General features: G+C 50.1%; 5 protein-coding genes across 5 annotated transcripts, besides 2 other annotated features; 1 reads left to right on the forward strand and 4 right to left on the reverse strand.

The window, feature by feature from the left end:
* Positions 1 to 260: 260 nt before the first annotated feature.
* Positions 261 to 739, reverse strand: FPSE_08678 (uncharacterized protein; the record flags this gene model as incomplete). Its single annotated transcript, XM_009261796.1, has 2 exons — positions 261 to 451; positions 508 to 739. 2 exons carry the CDS (start codon positions 737 to 739, stop codon positions 261 to 263), a joined length of 423 nt encoding a protein of 140 aa, XP_009260071.1.
* A 356-nt stretch (positions 740 to 1,095) lies between these two features.
* Positions 1,096 to 1,129: a microsatellite.
* An 833-nt stretch (positions 1,130 to 1,962) lies between these two features.
* Positions 1,963 to 7,420, reverse strand: FPSE_08679 (uncharacterized protein; the record flags this gene model as incomplete). The annotated part of the gene is made up of 3 exons (XM_009261797.1): positions 1,963 to 2,505; positions 2,557 to 6,957; positions 7,010 to 7,420. 3 exons carry the CDS (start codon positions 7,418 to 7,420, stop codon positions 1,963 to 1,965), a joined length of 5,355 nt encoding a protein of 1,784 aa, XP_009260072.1.
* Positions 3,182 to 3,211: a microsatellite.
* A 419-nt stretch (positions 7,421 to 7,839) lies between the features above and the next one.
* FPSE_08680 (uncharacterized protein) lies at positions 7,840 to 10,559 on the forward strand (the record flags this gene model as incomplete). Its single annotated transcript, XM_009261798.1, has 3 exons — positions 7,840 to 8,022; positions 8,076 to 10,010; positions 10,062 to 10,559. The coding sequence occupies 3 exons, from the start codon at positions 7,840 to 7,842 to the stop codon at positions 10,557 to 10,559; spliced, it is 2,616 nt and encodes an 871-aa protein (XP_009260073.1).
* A 438-nt stretch (positions 10,560 to 10,997) lies between these two features.
* On the reverse strand, positions 10,998 to 12,755 carry FPSE_08681 (uncharacterized protein; the record flags this gene model as incomplete). The annotated part of the gene is made up of 2 exons (XM_009261799.1): positions 10,998 to 12,566; positions 12,627 to 12,755. The coding sequence occupies 2 exons, from the start codon at positions 12,753 to 12,755 to the stop codon at positions 10,998 to 11,000; spliced, it is 1,698 nt and encodes a 565-aa protein (XP_009260074.1).
* Positions 12,756 to 13,634: 879 nt separating this feature from the next.
* Positions 13,635 to 15,559, reverse strand: FPSE_08682 (uncharacterized protein; the record flags this gene model as incomplete). The annotated part of the gene is made up of 3 exons (XM_009261800.1): positions 13,635 to 14,258; positions 14,314 to 14,410; positions 14,466 to 15,559. The coding sequence occupies 3 exons, from the start codon at positions 15,557 to 15,559 to the stop codon at positions 13,635 to 13,637; spliced, it is 1,815 nt and encodes a 604-aa protein (XP_009260075.1).
* Between the last annotated feature and the right edge of the window lie 1,736 nt (positions 15,560 to 17,295).

Here is a 17,295-nt window from a genome sequence, read left to right on the forward strand (position 1 = left end):
ACTAAGAGAGATTCACAGTTGCAATTGCGAAGATTGTTTTTAATAGTAAAAGTTTATGTTCAATTGCTCATAAAAGATCAAGTCTATGGTGTAACAGGCTAACTAGATATGTACTCGAAATATGTAAATCTGGCGGTGATTGCAGGGACGCCGTGTCCATGGAATCTCCATACTCAGGCTCCATTTTCAACACCACATTCAAGGTTTAATGACATGAGGCTCGTGAGTTGTGCAATCAAAGTCTAAAACCAGCCGGAAATTTAGCTGCTGGAGCCGTACTCGGTGCTGGTCTTGTCACCAATGGTGACAGTGACGTTGTACTCGCTGAGAGTAGGGCTTCCAGAAGCACCGTAGACGCTGAGGAGGGCGGCGGAGACGACACCCTCACCCTTCTGGGCGGACTCGGGGACGGTCAGCTTGACCTTGAGGTTGTCAATCTTGTTGGACTCGGCTGTTTCAGGTGTTAGTGAATTGGAATATTGTTGATAAATTGCAAAGTGAACTTACCCTTTCCGAGAGGAGTAGAGTCGAGGACCTGGCCGATGGTGCCGGGGTAAGGGTTGGCAGAGTAGCCGAAGACGATGGAAGAGTCGAAGACGCTCTGAATGTAGTTCTCACGAACGACGATGGCCTCGAAAGCCTCACCAGCCTTGATCTCCTTGGGGACCTGGATACCGGTAATGCGGGCCTCAGCGAGGGCGAGGAGAGCAGTGGAAGCGGCGGCGACGGAGAAACGCATGATGGCGATTGTTTATAAAGTTGTTGGTGAAAGAGGTGAGTGTTTGTCAAGTGTTGTAGTTAGTGTCTGTACTGTAGAGTTAATGGATGATGAGAACGATTTAGCTGAAGACGAGGTGAGGCCAGCCCCCTTATGTATTCCAAGTCATCTTTAATATCGGGCGGGATCCTACGATACATCCATGTCGTTCCCTTGGCTCCATTCCATTGCCATGCCAGGTTGAGTGCAATGCATAAACGGAAACGATCCCCACAAACCCGATCCACGTCGACCAACTAACGGTCAAGATCTATTTACAGATCATGGCACCCGTCATAGCTCGCCTCAATTGCAAATGCCGATCACTTGCCATACAATGTGTGTGTGTGTGTGTGTGTGTGTGTGTGTGTGCCGGATATCCCGTAGTTGAAAAAGCTGCAAGGGCACTGACTACTGAGACTGAGACCTACTAATCGAGTGCGAGTCCTTTCTGTGGCTGCATCAAAATCGTTCTTTTTCTCCGACTAAGCACTAGATGTCATAAGGGTTTTGCCATACGGTAAGACTATATAGTTGGTATAAACGGTCTTTACAGTTGGGGAATCGAGGCAATGCAAAATAACTAAAATCGAAGCAACGTTGCTAGCAAGCACCACTCCATACGAGGCGATCAACGTCTTGCAGGTCCTGAATCTCCAACATCCATAACTAAATTGGGTAACTATGAGTTGATCTATCAAATCAACCAAGTCAGCTATTGTACATACACAACTCAGCTCAGCCCAGGATGACGCATTAACCCACCAATGCCCAGACTTTAGACTGGGAGTGGATTGGTTTAGTGCAGGTACTTTTCCCAATGTGAGTTGTTGGTGGCGGGACAAGTACCACAGAGCCGCTTTTACATAGAATCCCTGAGAAAACTGCCTATTCAAGTTTTACTGTCAGGGCCCCCCCATCAATACAATCGACATCCTATACTTTCTATCGTCATTCGCCAACGTTCGTTTGCCGAATTCCGATTCATCAGGAATATCATCTCGTGTTAAAGCTTGGCTGATGATTTACCTTTTTTTTTTCCTTCCCCCGAAGTAACATTCCATTCATTCATCTCGGACTTGTTTCACAGAAATCAGACAGGCATTGTGTGTAACATTGTTTGCTAAAATTGATCTATGCTTAGTAACTTTTGAAGGCCCTTTGTATTATGGTATCCCAAATTGAAACTTTGATGAAAGACATCTCTATTCCTCCATCTCATCCGCCTCCTCAGCAGCGGCAGCAGCGGCCTCTTTCTTCGCCTTAAAGTCGGCAGCCCACTTCTGAGCCGCTGCCATGGCCTCGCTCTTCTTCTTGGAGTCAGTCTCCCAATCAGTCCAGCGTCTGAACCACTTCTCCGCCTGCAGGGGCTTCAAGCCTTGAACGCGTGTTCGTTCCTTGAAAACATCTCGGATAATGACTGGGTCGGGTTCTGAAAGTCCAAGCTCAAGATCGAGACGCTGACTCCAGATATCGCCCTTCTTGGGGAAGGCCTCTAGCAGACCCGCAAACATGGTTCGTCCACGCTCAGGCTCACCGTTAGGAGATCTGAACTCCAGAGCAGCGAAGCGAGTCATGAGGTTTGTGTGGTGGGATTTGCCCAGTTGCTGGGTAGCTCTCGGTAGTAGAGCACGAGCTCCATCAGGTTTGTTTCGGGTAGCGTGCAAGAAGTGGGCGTAGTTCAGCCACACACTAGGAGACTTGGCGCCAAACTTCTTGACCATCGTCTCAAACAAGGCATCGGCATCCTGTTCATAAGTTAGTGGTTGTAATTTTGCAATATTTCAGAAACAGCTTACCTTGAGCCTCTCGGACTGAATGTAGACACTGGCCAGTCGCTCGTGAATTTCCTGCTGGTCGTTGTATTGGCAAGCCCGCTTGAACACCTCCTCCACAGTCTGCTTGGTTCCGTAAGCAACCTCCAAGTTGAGATAAGCGACCCAGACGTTGAGCTTCTCAGTCTCCTCGCGGATGTTGATGGTCTTGATGGCTCGCTCAGCAACCTCTCGTGCCTTGGAAAGCTCAGCAACTTGCATTTGGAATGCAAGGTAAGCGATCCACAGCTCTGATGAGTCAGGTTGTCCAAGAAGTAATCGCTCGTAGTCGCTAGATGTTTGAGGGCCGTTGGTGTCGAGCTCAGCAGTTCGATCAATCTGGACCTCGTCCCTGGTTCGCCTCTTCTTCTTAGGTTTCTCAGCATCCTTTACTTGTTCTTCTGACTCGGACTCGGGCTCATCGAAGGGGTCAGCAGACCACTCCGATTTCTTGCCTGCGCCGAGACCCTTGGACTTTTTGACTGGCTGGTCCTCCATTTCCACATCTGAGTCGTCCTCTTCCTCGTCATCCTCATCTTCCTCATCGTCATCTGAGTCTCCAGCGTTGTCTGTGCCGAGAATCTTGAGAATAGTGCTAGCGTCTTCCATATCGACGTCGTCGTCGTCGTCATCGTCGTCGCTATCCTCCTCACCAAGACCGACACCGGCATCGGAGTTATCCATATCAGAATCAACGTCCTCAAATAGTGAAGGCTTCAATCCAAATGCGACTCGTCGCTTCTCGGCGTCAACAGACAGGACACGAGCTTTAACGGCATCGCCCTCCTTGTAAAGCTTCGTGGCATCCTTGACAGCCTGCTCGGCCATTTGACTGCGATGGCAAAGACCACTGACGTTGTCTGAACCATCGATCAAGATGAAAGCACCAAATTCTTCGACCTTGCGGACCTTACCCGTAACAACCTGGCCCTCCTGAATGTCATTGTAAGTGGTGGGAGGAGTGTAGTCCTCGTCAACCACAGAAGACTTCAAGCTCATCTCGACGTGGCGAGTCAGCTTGTCAACGGCAACGACGCGACCCTTGACAAGTTGGTCAACTTGGAAATGATCCTTCCACTCCTTGATATAGCGGTCTGACAGGTTGGAGATCTTGACCAGAGCAGTGACCTGTCCACCAAGGAGGACAAAGAGTCCCTTGTCAGAGACATTCTTCACGAAACCTCGGACAATATCGCCAGCATCGAGTTGAGAAACATCGCTGATCTCCTTGTCCTTGACTGGAAGGGTTGAGCTCATGATACGAGAAGGACGGGTTGAAAGTCTAAGCCTCTTGTTGCTTGAGTCCAACTCGACGACAGAAACACGAACGATATCACCCTTCCTCTGGTTGAGAGTGTTGATAGTGTCAAAGTCGTCGGTCATATCAGGGAGATGGACAGGGCCTGATACAGCCTCACTAAGCTTAACCAGAACCTGGCGCTCGTTGACCTTGGTGACTCGTCCGGGAAGGACCATGTTCTGCTTCAGGACACTCCAAGTAACAGCATCGGACGAGTTAGACGAACGAGCTGAAAGGTCGAGACGGTTGTTGCGGACATCCACAGCAGTGACTCTAACCTTCAGGGCTGAACCAATGGGGAAGTTCGCCTCGAGATCGTTGAGCTGTGACAGATCGTCCGAAGCCTCCATGGCGTTGATCCTGCCACGGACGGAAGGGGAAAGGTTGACCCAGAGGTGCTGGGGACTAGAGTTGTTGACGAAAGCGACATGAGTGTCGCCAACCTTGACGTCTTCGAGAGAGAGGGGTTTGAGTGTCTTGGCCTCGATATCGCTAGGCTTGGCAGTGAGCTCAAGCACAGAGTGAAGCGAACGGTGGGAGAATGGCAAGAATTTGTGGTCCTTGGCGCTGTGGACTCCCATCACACGGACAGAGATGTTCTGCTTCTTGTTGTACTTATCGAGAGGATCCTTGGGATCGAGAATATCTTCCCACTTATCGAAGACTTGGGAAACGTCAATGCGACCCTGAACCTTGCTGTTGGCGAGTTGAACATTGAGCTGCGTATCCTTGACAGAGGTGATCTTTGCGTTGGTGATTGTTCCCAACTCAATGTCATCCGTAGCGGCAGGCTTGTCGCTGGCCTTGCCCTTCTTGGCCAGCTCAGCAGATTCATCAAAGTCAGCTGGAGCCACCACAATGCGCTGGTGGTCGGGAATGACAGAAACAATCTTAACCTCAATAGACTGGTGCTTGTGCATGCCAAAGTCAGGTTGGTCCTGAACGTCAGCAGGGAGTCGAGCCTTGGGGAGAAGAGCGGTTAGGTTTCCGGCAAACTGAACAAACACAGCAGTGACGGTGATGTTTCTGACGAAGCCGGCCACGATCTTGCCTTCCTTGGCCATCTCAAAGCTGGTAAGGAGAGTCCTGTTCTTTGAAGCGTCGAGGAGGCTAGGCTTGTGGCTTAGGACGATAACACGTCGGTTGTCGTCCTTCTCAATGATCACCAGATCGGAAAGGGTCTGTCCAACAGCAATACGCTTGAAGGCATATTGGTTCTTGGAGTTTGACTTATCAGTCAGATGACCAACAGAAATGGTGGCCTTGAGCTGAGAATCGGCGAGCTCGACAAAGACTTGGTCCTCAGTCTTCTGCGTAACCTTGGCGGAGACAACATCACCAAGCTGGAGCTTCTTGAGAGCATTCTGCTTCTCCAGGCCGAAAGCAGAAGGGTCCTTGCAGGAAACGACAAGTCTCTTATCCTCGGGCTGGACATCAAGGACGTGAATGCTAACAACCTGGCCAATTCGGAAATGCTCCTTGGGATCCTTGATGTAAGCCTCGCTCATCTCAGAGATGGGCAGGAATCCTTGAACAGTGCCAAAGAACTGAATAATGGCGCCAGATGATAGGACCTTGATGATGGTACCAGGAATCTGCATACCAACAGTGACTTCATCGTAAGACTTAACAACAGGCGCCTCAGAGTTGACGATGGTCTTCTTCAGGGTGAGGCGCATCTGCTTCTTGTCCAAGTTGGTAGATAGGACGCGAGCCTTAACCTTCATACCTTGTCGGAACTTCTTCTCTGGGTGTTGTAGTCGGACATCAGAAAGATGTTGCTCAGGGACAAAACCACTGATACCTTCTGCCACCTTGACGATCAGGCCGCTGACACCCCTCTCGTCGACGACAACCTTTTCGATCTCACATGTCACAACCGCGCCGAGGGGAACATCCTCGAGTCTAAGATATTCCTGCTCAAGAACGGACTTCTCGAAAGATATTTGGAACAGGCCGTCGATTTCGTTGTAGCCGACGACACGACCCTTGTGCTCTGAGCCAGCCTTGTAAGGGCCGCTAGACTCGTAGAGCGCCTCCACCTTGCCATCCTTGACTCGAGAAATGTGAACGAATCCACTAAGGCCAGGAATGCCGATATCAACAAACAGGCCAATATCAGCTTCAACGTGGCGAACTGTGCAGGTCTCGACCAGAGATGAGATGGGTAGCACTTGTGTGGGGTTCTTCTTGGAGTCGGCTGACTTGGTAGATCGCTTCTTCTCAAGGGTGGTAATATGGGGGAGGAGAGAAATTCCAAGCTTGGGTTCCCTGGCACCTGGAAAGTTGCAGATAACACGGGCTTTGGCTCTTGAACCAATCTTGTAAGCTGTGTCCAGGCTCACACCAGCTGGACCAACACCAGAGTGGATAATGTCGGCAGTCACATCAAGGTGACCCATGATCTTTCCAGCAAGTCCTCGTCGGTCGGTATTGGAGACAAGGACGTCGGTCATAGTACCAGGAAGGAAAGTCTTGATGGTTGTCGCATCAGTTGGTAGGTTCTTGGGGTTGCCGATTTTCTTCTGCTGGAGCGAGAGCTGCGCAATCTTTCCGTTGGCACCCTTGCTGATAACCTGGCACAAAAAGACAGCGCCAGGCTGCAATCTCTTCTCGTCAATAGTCTTGTCGACTTCACTTCGAGACAAGAAAGCACCGAGGTTCTCGATGCCGGTATCCATCACAAAACCACGATCTTGGACACTGGCAACTGAGGCCATGACTGTGGCGTTGGGAACAACATCGTCCTTCTCCAAGCCAGTATTGGCCTCACTCGGTCGCAGAGAGAGTTCTATGCGGCGCTTGCCCTTTCCAGTGGTGGACTCCTCGACGGTGGAGACCACGTAGGCTCTGAGGTACTGGCCGACGGCGAAGATGGACTTGAGATCGATACCCTCGTCATCTTCAGCTTCCTCCTCCTCATCGTCATCCTTGTCGGCAGTCTCGTTCTCGAGACGCTCGGTCAGTTGTTGAGATACGGCGACGATTGAGATGTGACCAGTAAGGTTGTTTGGTAATGCGACTTCGACATCGAGGTTGTTGATTCGTGTGACCTGTGCAAGAACGAGAGAGCCCTTGACCAAATTCTAAACCAAAGTCAGCAGCCGACGCAAAATTGAAACTATTTAATTGCCTTACCTTGAAGCTGAGACTCTCAACTCGAATTGCTTGCTCCTCATCTCCAGTCTTCTTGTCCACCTTCTTGTCGCCACCCTTCAAGGCAGTCTTTCTCTTCTTCTTCTTTTGATCTTTGGTAGCAGTGTTGAATTCCTCGTCGCGCATGGCATCAGCCTTGGCTTCGATGTTGATCTTCTTCTGCTCGAGAGGAGTAAGAATGCTGGCGCCACCTCGAGGGAACATTGGCTCGTCCTCCTTCAAGATTGAGACGACGGGAGCCTTCTTCTCAGGCGCCTCGGCACTCGTCTTGGAAGCGGGCTTCGCATCCTTGCCGACTTTCTCTGTTGTTGTAGGTCGGGCTTCTTTTGTGTTCTTTGCTGATTTGGCGGGAGGATTGCCGCCAGGGGCGTCTTTTCGCTTGAGGTTGCTCATTGTGAAAGACGTTGGCGCATCACCAACTACTGTCTTGCGCTGTTCGTCTAAGTTAGAGCTGGGTCGAAATTTTTCTTTACCTTTTGCTTATCGATAAGACGAAAAAACTATGGAGCTCTCTGTCTTGGCATGTCTTGACCGACTAATAAGGCAGGCTCCACTCCGACACACGCAGTACATTAGTACCTAGCAGTCCAGACTACGGCGGGGCCCTCAGAAGTAACTTTGGAAAGTCTAGGCTCTAAGGCACGTTGGATCAACACATGACAAGCACTATGAGTTCACCTACCTAGTTCATTAAATAAAGCAACGACAACAAACATGAAAGCGTCTGACTAATCTTTTCATCTTGATGGAATTGTGAAGTGACAGAACTTAACATGTTTCCTAGAAAAAAGGCACGGTTGAGCCCAGCCGAAATGTCCAAAGACGACGCGAACACCCTGGTCAGCACCTCAACAATACAGACCCCTACGTCACAATCACAGGCGCCAAAGGCGTCACCCGCGACAGAATCAGAGCAAGGCAACAACCAAAAGGTGCCATCGAGACAGCATACCATGAGTGATTCTCGCTCCGCAGAGCGCAGAATTAGCAAAGACGTAGGAATTCTTGGCCTTTACCTAACCCTCTTGAGGTCTAACAAGACATGCAGGTACAAAGACCAAGGAGTTGGTACGGCTCCTGGCCACGAGCTCCGAAAGCCTCGGCATCCACCTCAGTCGCGAAAGAAAACATACTCGGAGGAACAGTAAAATCCAAGAAGTCCCCTGATCTAAGTCGATACGAGGCGAAAAAGAACGACAGCGATGATGCCAGTATTCTGAGTACAACCGGTACGATTAAGACGATGCCGAATATTAAACAAAACAAATCCGATGTTACCATGACAGACGAAGTTGCTCAGAAAGAATCGGCAAGTCAGATCAAGCCGGACGTTGAATCGTCCAGAGAGCCAACCCAGGTTACGGAAAGCCAAGAGACAGCAAAGGACGCAGGGACCGCAGAAACAACAACGCACGAAACGCAAGAATCCGAGACCGGTGATGCCCAGTCTAAATCTCAGGCTGACATGCGACCCGCAGCATCTGCATCTCAGAACGAGGGTCAGCAACTGCCAACTTCATCAGGATGGCTAGGGTGGTGGTCCAGAACGCCATTCACGGAGACCCAGGCAACTCCAACACTTGACACAAGTACTCAGCCAATGATCGAGATTGAGGCTACGAAAGAAGCAGACACTCCTCGGCCCGTCACTCCACCCGCTCAAGTAGAGCTTTCAGAGCAGATGACCTCTCCCAAAAACGATCAAGACCCACGACCTACCTCTTGGTTTCGATACTGGTATCCTTCTGCTGAGCCAGCCAAAGCTCCAGAGGATAAGCCAGACATTCAGCAACCACAAATAGAAACTGAACCGCCCTCAGAAGACGTTGTCACGAAAGACGCTGAGCCGCCTTCTCGACAAAATGAGCCACCTCCCAAGAGCGGTTCGACGTGGGCCTTTTGGTCCAAGGAATCTCCAAAAACGAAGGAACCCCAACCTTTGCCTGAATCTGGAGAAGTAGCGGTGATAGGTGAAGGCTCAGAGGCTCACCCTCAACCCATGGCAGAATGTGACGTATCACCGACCAAGGACAGCAAAATAGAAGACTCAAAAGCGAAGGATAAGCCGGCGTCAGCCAAGTCCAGATGGATGACAAAGAACAAGCGTGTTAGACCTCGGTCAATGGATTTAGATCACACATCATCACCCCCAGTATCTGGAACATCAACTCCAACCAGGACAGCAACCCCTACTCAAGATACGGATAGAGCTTCAGCCAAGATTGCTCCTTCCGACCAATCCATCGCCGAGTCAGAAACGTCTGCTAAAGTCTCTGGCAACCTCCTACTACCGTCCTTCTCCAGCACATACCGTATGAAGGACAACCCATCCATTGTGAAGCAGCTGACACAATTCCTGCTTCGCACACAGCAAACACCTCCCAACCATGTCTTCCGAGCGGACAAGCCTCCAAATATCAAAAAGGCCATTGCCATCGGTGTTCATGGACTCTTTCCAGCAACATACCTTCGCCCTATGATTGGGCAACCAACGGGCACATCTCTGCGTTTTGCCGCTCTTGGAGCTGAGGGTATTCGGAGATGGGCTGAGGCCCATGGATGTGGTGATTGCAAGATCGAAAAGGTCGCTCTCGAGGGAGAAGGAAAAATCCAGGACCGTGTGGATAACCTGTGGAAGCTTATGCTTAACTGGATTGACCATATTCGCAACGCTGATTTTGTTCTGATTGCTTGTCACTCGCAAGGAGTTCCCGTGAGCATCATGTTGCTCGAGAAGCTCATTGATCTCGGCATCATTACTAATGCCAAAGTCGGTGTTTGTGCTATGGCTGGAGTCGCACTGGGGCCTTTCCCTGACTACAAGTCCAGTCTACTCATGGGTTCGGCTGCTGAATTGTGGGACTTTGGAAATGCAGAGAGTGACAACTCAAAGCATTTTGAGCACGCCCTGAAGCGTGTGGTAGACTATGGAGCTCGTGTTACATTCATTGGTAGCATTGACGATCAGCTCGTACCAATGGAGGTAAGTCCTGACTACTTCTCAACTCTTGTATCAGCTGACTAACATCTACAGTCTGCCGTCTACTCACCTGCAAACCATCCTTACATCTACCGGGCTGTCTTCATTGATGGACGTGTTCATGCCCCTGACTTCATTGCTCACCTGGTTGGCTTCGCTCTCAAGCTTCGCAACCTTGGTGTTTCAGACCATGGTTTGATTCGCGAGCTATCCGTCCCTCTCGCTGGCTCTCTTTATTCGGGTGCTGGCCATTCCCGCCTCTACTACGATGACGCGGTATATGATCTTGCCATCACACATGCTCTCGAAACAGCACCTGCTGGTCCATCGCCAGCACCATGTACTATATCCCCACGCGGAGGATCGCTGACGTCCCAGAACCCATACGTCTTACCTTGGATCATGCGTGGGTTGTTGGAAGAGGACTTTGTCCGTACTGAGTTGAGTGCCGAGGCAGATGAGTTACTCAAACAGTTTGATGACTGGAAGCCTACCAACAAGGCCCTCAAGGACGTCAAGTACCGCCTCGAGGCGGTACGATCCAAACTTTGATTTGTGAAGAGTCAAATTTATGATTGATTTTATGGCATTAGAAATTGCAGAATTTTGGTGGCAAGCAACAGGACATATGGCGTATTACAAAGACGGCGCAAATTCATACCCAGAATGGGCACAATATAAGTTTGGAGTTCAGTGATAACGAGACTTTACATACAGTATAATATACATCAATGTAGCCTTTTCTTCTTTAGAATTCTTCATTTGTCTGCTTTATACTGGTATATGTTAATTTTGACTCTAGTGGAGAAATCGCGTGGGCTCATATAATACATATTTTCCCGATCATCATAGTCTTTCTACTCCTCATAATGATACATCCCAATGTCCGGTATATGCTTTACAAGATCCCACTCTATTATACACCTCCTCTTCATGGAGGACGCCATGCAAGTGACGAACAATTCATGTCTTGGTACAACCACGTGAAATCTATGACAAGCTGCCAAGCTTCCAGCTGTCAATGCGATCTTGGATCTGGTCCCAGCTCATCGTGTGGCTGCTAACACCATATGCCTGGGCCTCCTGCAACACCACGGTAGGAGCACCGCTGCCGCCACCGGGGTTTTTCACATGGCCGCCAACAATCATAGTGGCCACACGGCGGAGGTCAGCTACTGTCAGGTTCTCGATACGGCGGCACATATCCTTGACGGGAATCTTGCGGCCGTGGACCTGGATTGAGCGGCCGAGGTCTTCGAGCTCAACCATGCGACTCTCAAGGTTCATAAGGAGGCTAGATCGCAACTGGTTCTTCGCGCGTGCAACCTCGGTCTCTTGTAAACGTGAGAAGCCTGTTGTCAGGGTAAGGGCACGGAGTTCCTGGCACATAACGTCGAGCATGGCAGCTGTTCGTCCAGGCAAGCAGCTTGCTGAGATGCCGAAAAGCCCAGAGTCAGTGTAGGAGTGGTTGAAGGCCATGCATGACTCGACCCAGCCGTGCTGGTTCAGGACATTGGTGTACAGGCGAGAGTACATGCCCTTACCGGGTCCACCGGCAGAGAAAGAACCGCCGCCACCAAGGAGAGTCTGGAGTGTGGCAAGGGCGTAGATATCGTCTGAAGAGACAGGGAGACCTTCGAAGGCGAGGTGGATATGTGTGAATGTAGGAAGACCGCTCAGGTTAGGTGGTTGAGCGGGAAGCCAGGAGAAACCGCCTGTGTATTTGGAGGGGCGGATAATATCGGCTTGGGAGGGGAGGTTGTTGAGGTTCTGAGGAGCGGAAGGTGTGTTCTTGAAAAATCGTGAAAGGAGTCCAGAGGATTGCTGTGGCGATGAAGAGGCTGATGATGCGCTAGCTTCGCTATCTGAGAGTTCACTCTCGCTGGTCTCGGAACCAGTTGCCTCTGTGACCTGCTGTGCGCCCTTTTGCATATCGCCAAAGAACTTCTCTGTCAGTCTGACAGCTTCGCTGTGCTCAACACCAGCATATGCCACGACCATTCTCTCAGGTCGGTAGAACAGGTCGCGGTACGCCATAACAGTATTTTTGTCGATAGAGCCCAACCTTTCTTCCGGGCACAGCAGTGGGTTTCCGAGAGTGTTATCCTTGAACGCAGCAGTGTGCACCAGCTCGGGCAGGATAAGTTCAGGCTTGCTCCAGATCTCGCGAATCTCATATCGCGCAGTCTCGATCTGCTCGGCAACTTCCAAGTCGGTAATCTGGGGGTCGCGGATCGTCTCGGCGAGGAGCTCAATGGTTTGGGGGACGGCATTGTTGAAGGTGGCGGCTTGGTACATCATGCTCTCTCGCGATGAAGCACACTGGATGTTTCCGCCCAAGGCTTCGACCTGTTCGAGCATATCGTCTGCGGAGCGCTTCGATGTGGACTTGAAAGCGAGTCGGTCCATAATATGGGATACACCGCGGAGAGAATCGTTTTCGAATCGTGAACCGCCCTCGATATAAACACCCACACCAGCGAATGATCCGGGGAGGGCTTCTGACGCAACTCGTAGACCATTGGGAAGTGTCGTGACCTTGTCAAGCTCTGTAGGGTCCTATTCTCAATTAGCAAGACCATTCCATGTAAGCCAATGCCAAAGTATTGCCACACATACCTTTTCAATACCCTTCACCTTGACAGTAGCCATAGATCTCCGCGCCATCGAGAACTTGGAAGCCTGACCCAAGACTTTCGAGCACGAGGCCCGAGCCTTTGGCAGGCCAGCACTGAATTGGCGAAGCATTGTGATTATGCGCCTGCTTCTGAAACGAAATGGAAAATTGCCCAATTTCTAACAAATCCAAACAAATGCTTGAAAGTATCGTCGCTGGCAAATAAGTTTGCGACTGGCTAACGATTGTCGAAATTTAGTACGCACCCCGGCCTGTCCGCCCGCACTCGGAGATAGGCCGGATCATCTCGGTGCCGTGAGCAGCGGACTATGATGACATAATTTCTTCAATATGCAAGACAACTCAAACAAAGGCGGCAGAGTCAAAACAATGCTGAGATTATGAAGCCGATCATAATATAGAGAGGATCTGATACCCCTAAGTACTATCATGAACAAGCCTTGAATGTATTGTTGTGGTCGAAATATGAGCAAGCATGATAAAAATAGAGTTAAGATAAAGCAGCCCTGTTTACATTTCTTTCCACTTCGCATCATGGCTATTGATCATGACATGAATCCCTGGAACCAATTGCAGCAAGTCTTGTGTCCGAATGAGGCTCACGTCAGTTTCAATGCTGTCATTCATGATAGGCAAGTCTTTCCATTAACTCCTACTCATATGCCCTTGTCTTGGCCAGTTGTATCCTATGTCGCATAAGACCCATACTTCATACACTACCCTGTATCTAATTCTCTTTCAAATTTCGCTCAATCAAAATACCATGACAACGCTGTGCACAAGATGTGTAGTCGAGATCCACCCTGTCCTCTATACAGGTAGTAATTTATATATGTAAAAAAAAGCCGTCAACGCCTTGCTGCTATGAGAGCCATGGCAACCGAACAAAACGCCATATACGTCTAAACATATTTCCCCGAGCGCCGTCTTATGACCAGGCACCGACCGAGCACCGCCTATGTACGGGGATTTTCGATCGATGCGCTTTTTTATTGACGAGCTGTCGTATTGTTCTCGTTTGTGTCCGGTTGTGCTGCGGCGTCTATGCTGGTCATTTCGCCTTCTGTGGCGCTCACTGTACTGCCGGCACTGCCGTCAAAAACCCAAGGTCCAACATTATTTCGTGGGGTAATTGGCCCTTCATTGCCGCCTGGGGGAGATGGCGTTCGACTGTCACCGAGCTGGTTCGATCTTCGCGCACCCGAGACCGTTCTGATAGGCAATGGCTCGGAGATGGCATGGTTGACTTCGTTTCTTTGGGGCGTTTCCGGCGTGATGCTGACGGTGACGTCCATATGTTCGTTATCGACAGTGTTCGATCGCTCGGGTGTCGATGTTCCAGAACCAGCTACGGGGGCTGCTGGTTCTGGTTCTGGCTCTAGCTCTGTTTCTGGCTCGGTATCAACTTGTGCTGGTGTTGAGGCTTCTGCCTCAGCTTCGTTTTTCATTTGTTGCCATTCTTCGGCCAGTTCGTCAACATCGGCTTCCAAGTCGGCGCCAGCACGACAGTTGGGGCAGATGAAAATAGGGTACTGGGGAGAGTTGAGTAGTGACCTCACACACTTGAAATGCCATGTGTGCGAGCAGGGTGCCACGAATAAAGATTGGCAGGGCTATGAGTGACTGTCAGCAAAATGAACAAAGACGTTTTGTATTTCGTGAGCTTACAGCAATAGAGCTCAGGCAGATGGAGCAGTCTTGAGAGTTCGTACCAGCCGCTGCTCCACTAGAAGCCATCGTCTGCAACCTCTTATGCGCAGCCATGCTAGTAAATGTGTCAGCATTCAAAATTTCTTTAGAAAGGTAGCTTGTAGACTTACTTAAAAGTGTTAAGCTTGTTTTGCCAACCACGGTTTAACTCGAGGCGCATCTTGACGCATCGAAAGATCATTTCCTCACCCCCCTTAAAGTCAATTCCGAGTTGCACGATATCGCCATCGTTAACTGGAAAAGCTTTACTCTCCTGTGAAGGTGGGCTCAAACGGATATGGTTCAAAAATGTGCCGGAAGAACTCTTGACGTCCTTGATGTACCATTTCCCATCCTCGTACCAGAACTCGCAATGTCGGCGACTGACGACCTTGCTCTTGAAACCGACGGGGGCGGCTGACGGCTGATTGCCAGGCATGTTGGACATGGAGTGGCTGTCGCGCTCCGAATAGCGACCAACGCGAATCTTCTCGGATCCCGTAGGCAAGGTCCTGGAAATGGGAGGAAACGTCAGGGACGGGCGTGTAGATCGCGGATCGTAGTAGGCTGAGAATCGAATTGACGGGGTAGTCTCAGGGGTGGACGTGCCCCCTTCGCCAGTGGTGCCGGATCGCGACCTCGTGGTAGGCTGATCTTGATTCATGTCGGCGGTAGCAGTTTGGGTATTATCTGCTGCTGCGGTCGAGGGTTCAGGTGCAGTATTGGCGGGGTCGTCGACGTCGGAAGAAGCCAAAATGCCAGAAGCAGGCGCAGTAGAGGATGCGCAAGGAGAGTTGGCGGCGACAGGAGAAGTGGCAGTGGCAGAAGCAGGGACAGAAGTAGGTGGCAGCGCAGGTATCGAAGTTGTGGTGGCCGCTGATGTCAAAATCCTCACGGGATCGGGTGTTGTTCTGACGAGGGTCAAGTGGTTGGTGTTTTGGTTCTGGGCTCCAGTGGTGGATGGTCCACTCGTGGTAGGCGAATGGCTGAGAGATCGCGTGAGGCTAGAGCCGTGTCGATTGGGGGACGTGCTGCGTGCGCTTGCTGTTCCGGTGCCAGGTCCAGAGCCTGATGAAGAGTTGTGGTGGCTGTCGCGGGAGAGGATATGATTTTGTGTATAGTTGCGCAAATAACTGAGACCTCGGAGACGACTGGGTCTCGAAGTCGAGGTAGACGAAGACTGCGAAGGCCCCGTGGGCGTTGAAACAACTGGCTGAGTAAACATGATTGGAGGAAGAGGGATAAAACAGCGTAAGAGTAGGCAGGCACCCAAAATGACAAGAGTGCAAAAAAAGGAAATAACAAGCAGGTCAGTAAGAACAGGGACCCTGTTTTAGGTGATTGCCGACTGCTGCAAGGGTACAGCTTTCAAGCAAAGAGAGCAAGAAAGCAAGAAGGGGACGAGGTTTGTAAATGGAGATACAATGGGTATTTGAGCAGTTCCAAGGCGAAGAAAGCTACCTAGGCAAAGGCGAAGCACTTCCAAGAAAGGGAGAAGCAAAAGGCGGCGCAATGGCACTGCAGAGAGGCGAAGCTTAATTTCAATCTAGCCCTTGCTTTGATCGATTGATTTGAAGGATTAGTTTTGTTTCTTGTTGTCTTTGCTGCATGTATTTGTCTTGTTTTTCTCTTAACTGAAGACGGCCAGGTGACTGAAACCTTGGCTGAGACAGAGACAGTTGCTTGTTGTTGTTGAGGTTGGAACAAGAACGTATCCGGACGATATGACGGGAACGGTTATACGAGGAAGAACCCGAGCGATGGCCGGCGTAGGGAATATACGAAGGAAGAGGAGGAGTATATGCAAGAGTTGGCGATATTACTCAGGTTATCGATTCGCTTACAAAGGCGGAAAGGAAAGGGTCTCGTTTATGTATACGAATAAATTGTTGAAAAGTTGAATTGCCTGTCCTGCTTGTCTTTTTCTGTCTGTCTTGTCTCGCAGATCGGTTCTAGACTGGGGGGGCGATGGTTCGTTCCGTCAGAGACAAAGACAAAATAAAGAGGTGGACACGGAATGGAGGGAGAGTTTGTATTCCGACGCAGCATCCGACATTGAACGACGGGAAAGCAGGAACACGGAGAGAAACAATTGAAGAGAAGGAAGGATATTAAGAGAGAAGAAAACAAGGGACTCGAATGGACCTAGACCTAGGTAGACTTAAACTTGGACCCGGAACTGGACCTCGACCTCGACCAATGTTGGAGGTTGGGCCTCTCTTGTTGATGAGTTCATTGCCTTTTTCCTTGGTGGACAGTAACATCACACACCTAAACTGTACAGTGGGCAGTGGCGGCATCGCTCGGGGCCGGGGGCGTAAACAGGGGTTCTAAAGCTGCTGACAGGGGAGCATCGGCTCGATTAGTTCTAGCGGCGGTCTCTTAGTGTGGAATCCATGGACTGGACTCCCTAAAGAAAGAGGGGACGATTCAAAACCCCTGCAACGAGAGACGCAACGACCAGAGAGAGGTCCAAGGAACGATCAGAAAAGCCAAGGAAACGACGTAATCATGTTGAGAAAAATTAAAAAGGGAAACCAAAAAAAGGCAGGAAATTGTGAATTGACAGTACAGCCTTGTTGTAATTGTGTTTAAAGAGGAATTAATCCCCGATATCAACACTCCACTCTGTAGCAGAGGTATCCATACTTTTCCTACCCAACATTGACTTGTTTACAACCTACTGTGCATGCATTTAGTCTCATCACTAGTGGGCAATCAAGAATTGACTACGCAACTAACTGGTGCAATAACAAGGGTTTTGACTGGACGACCAAGTGGTTCATGGAGATACCATCAAGATCACGCAGACGCAGTGCACTGCATACAGCCAAGCCAAGTGATCAATTCTGCCGTCAAACGTGATTAATTCGGCTTGGCCGTTCTAGAGATGTTTCTTGATCTGACTCTGACTCCAACTCTAATCATTCTCTTTCTTAACATTGGACAAGCCAACACGTC

The sequence above is a fragment of the Fusarium pseudograminearum genome, chromosome 1 (genome assembly GCF_000303195.2).
Source record: "Fusarium pseudograminearum CS3096 chromosome 1, whole genome shotgun sequence".
NCBI lineage: Eukaryota > Fungi > Ascomycota > Sordariomycetes > Hypocreales > Nectriaceae > Fusarium > Fusarium pseudograminearum.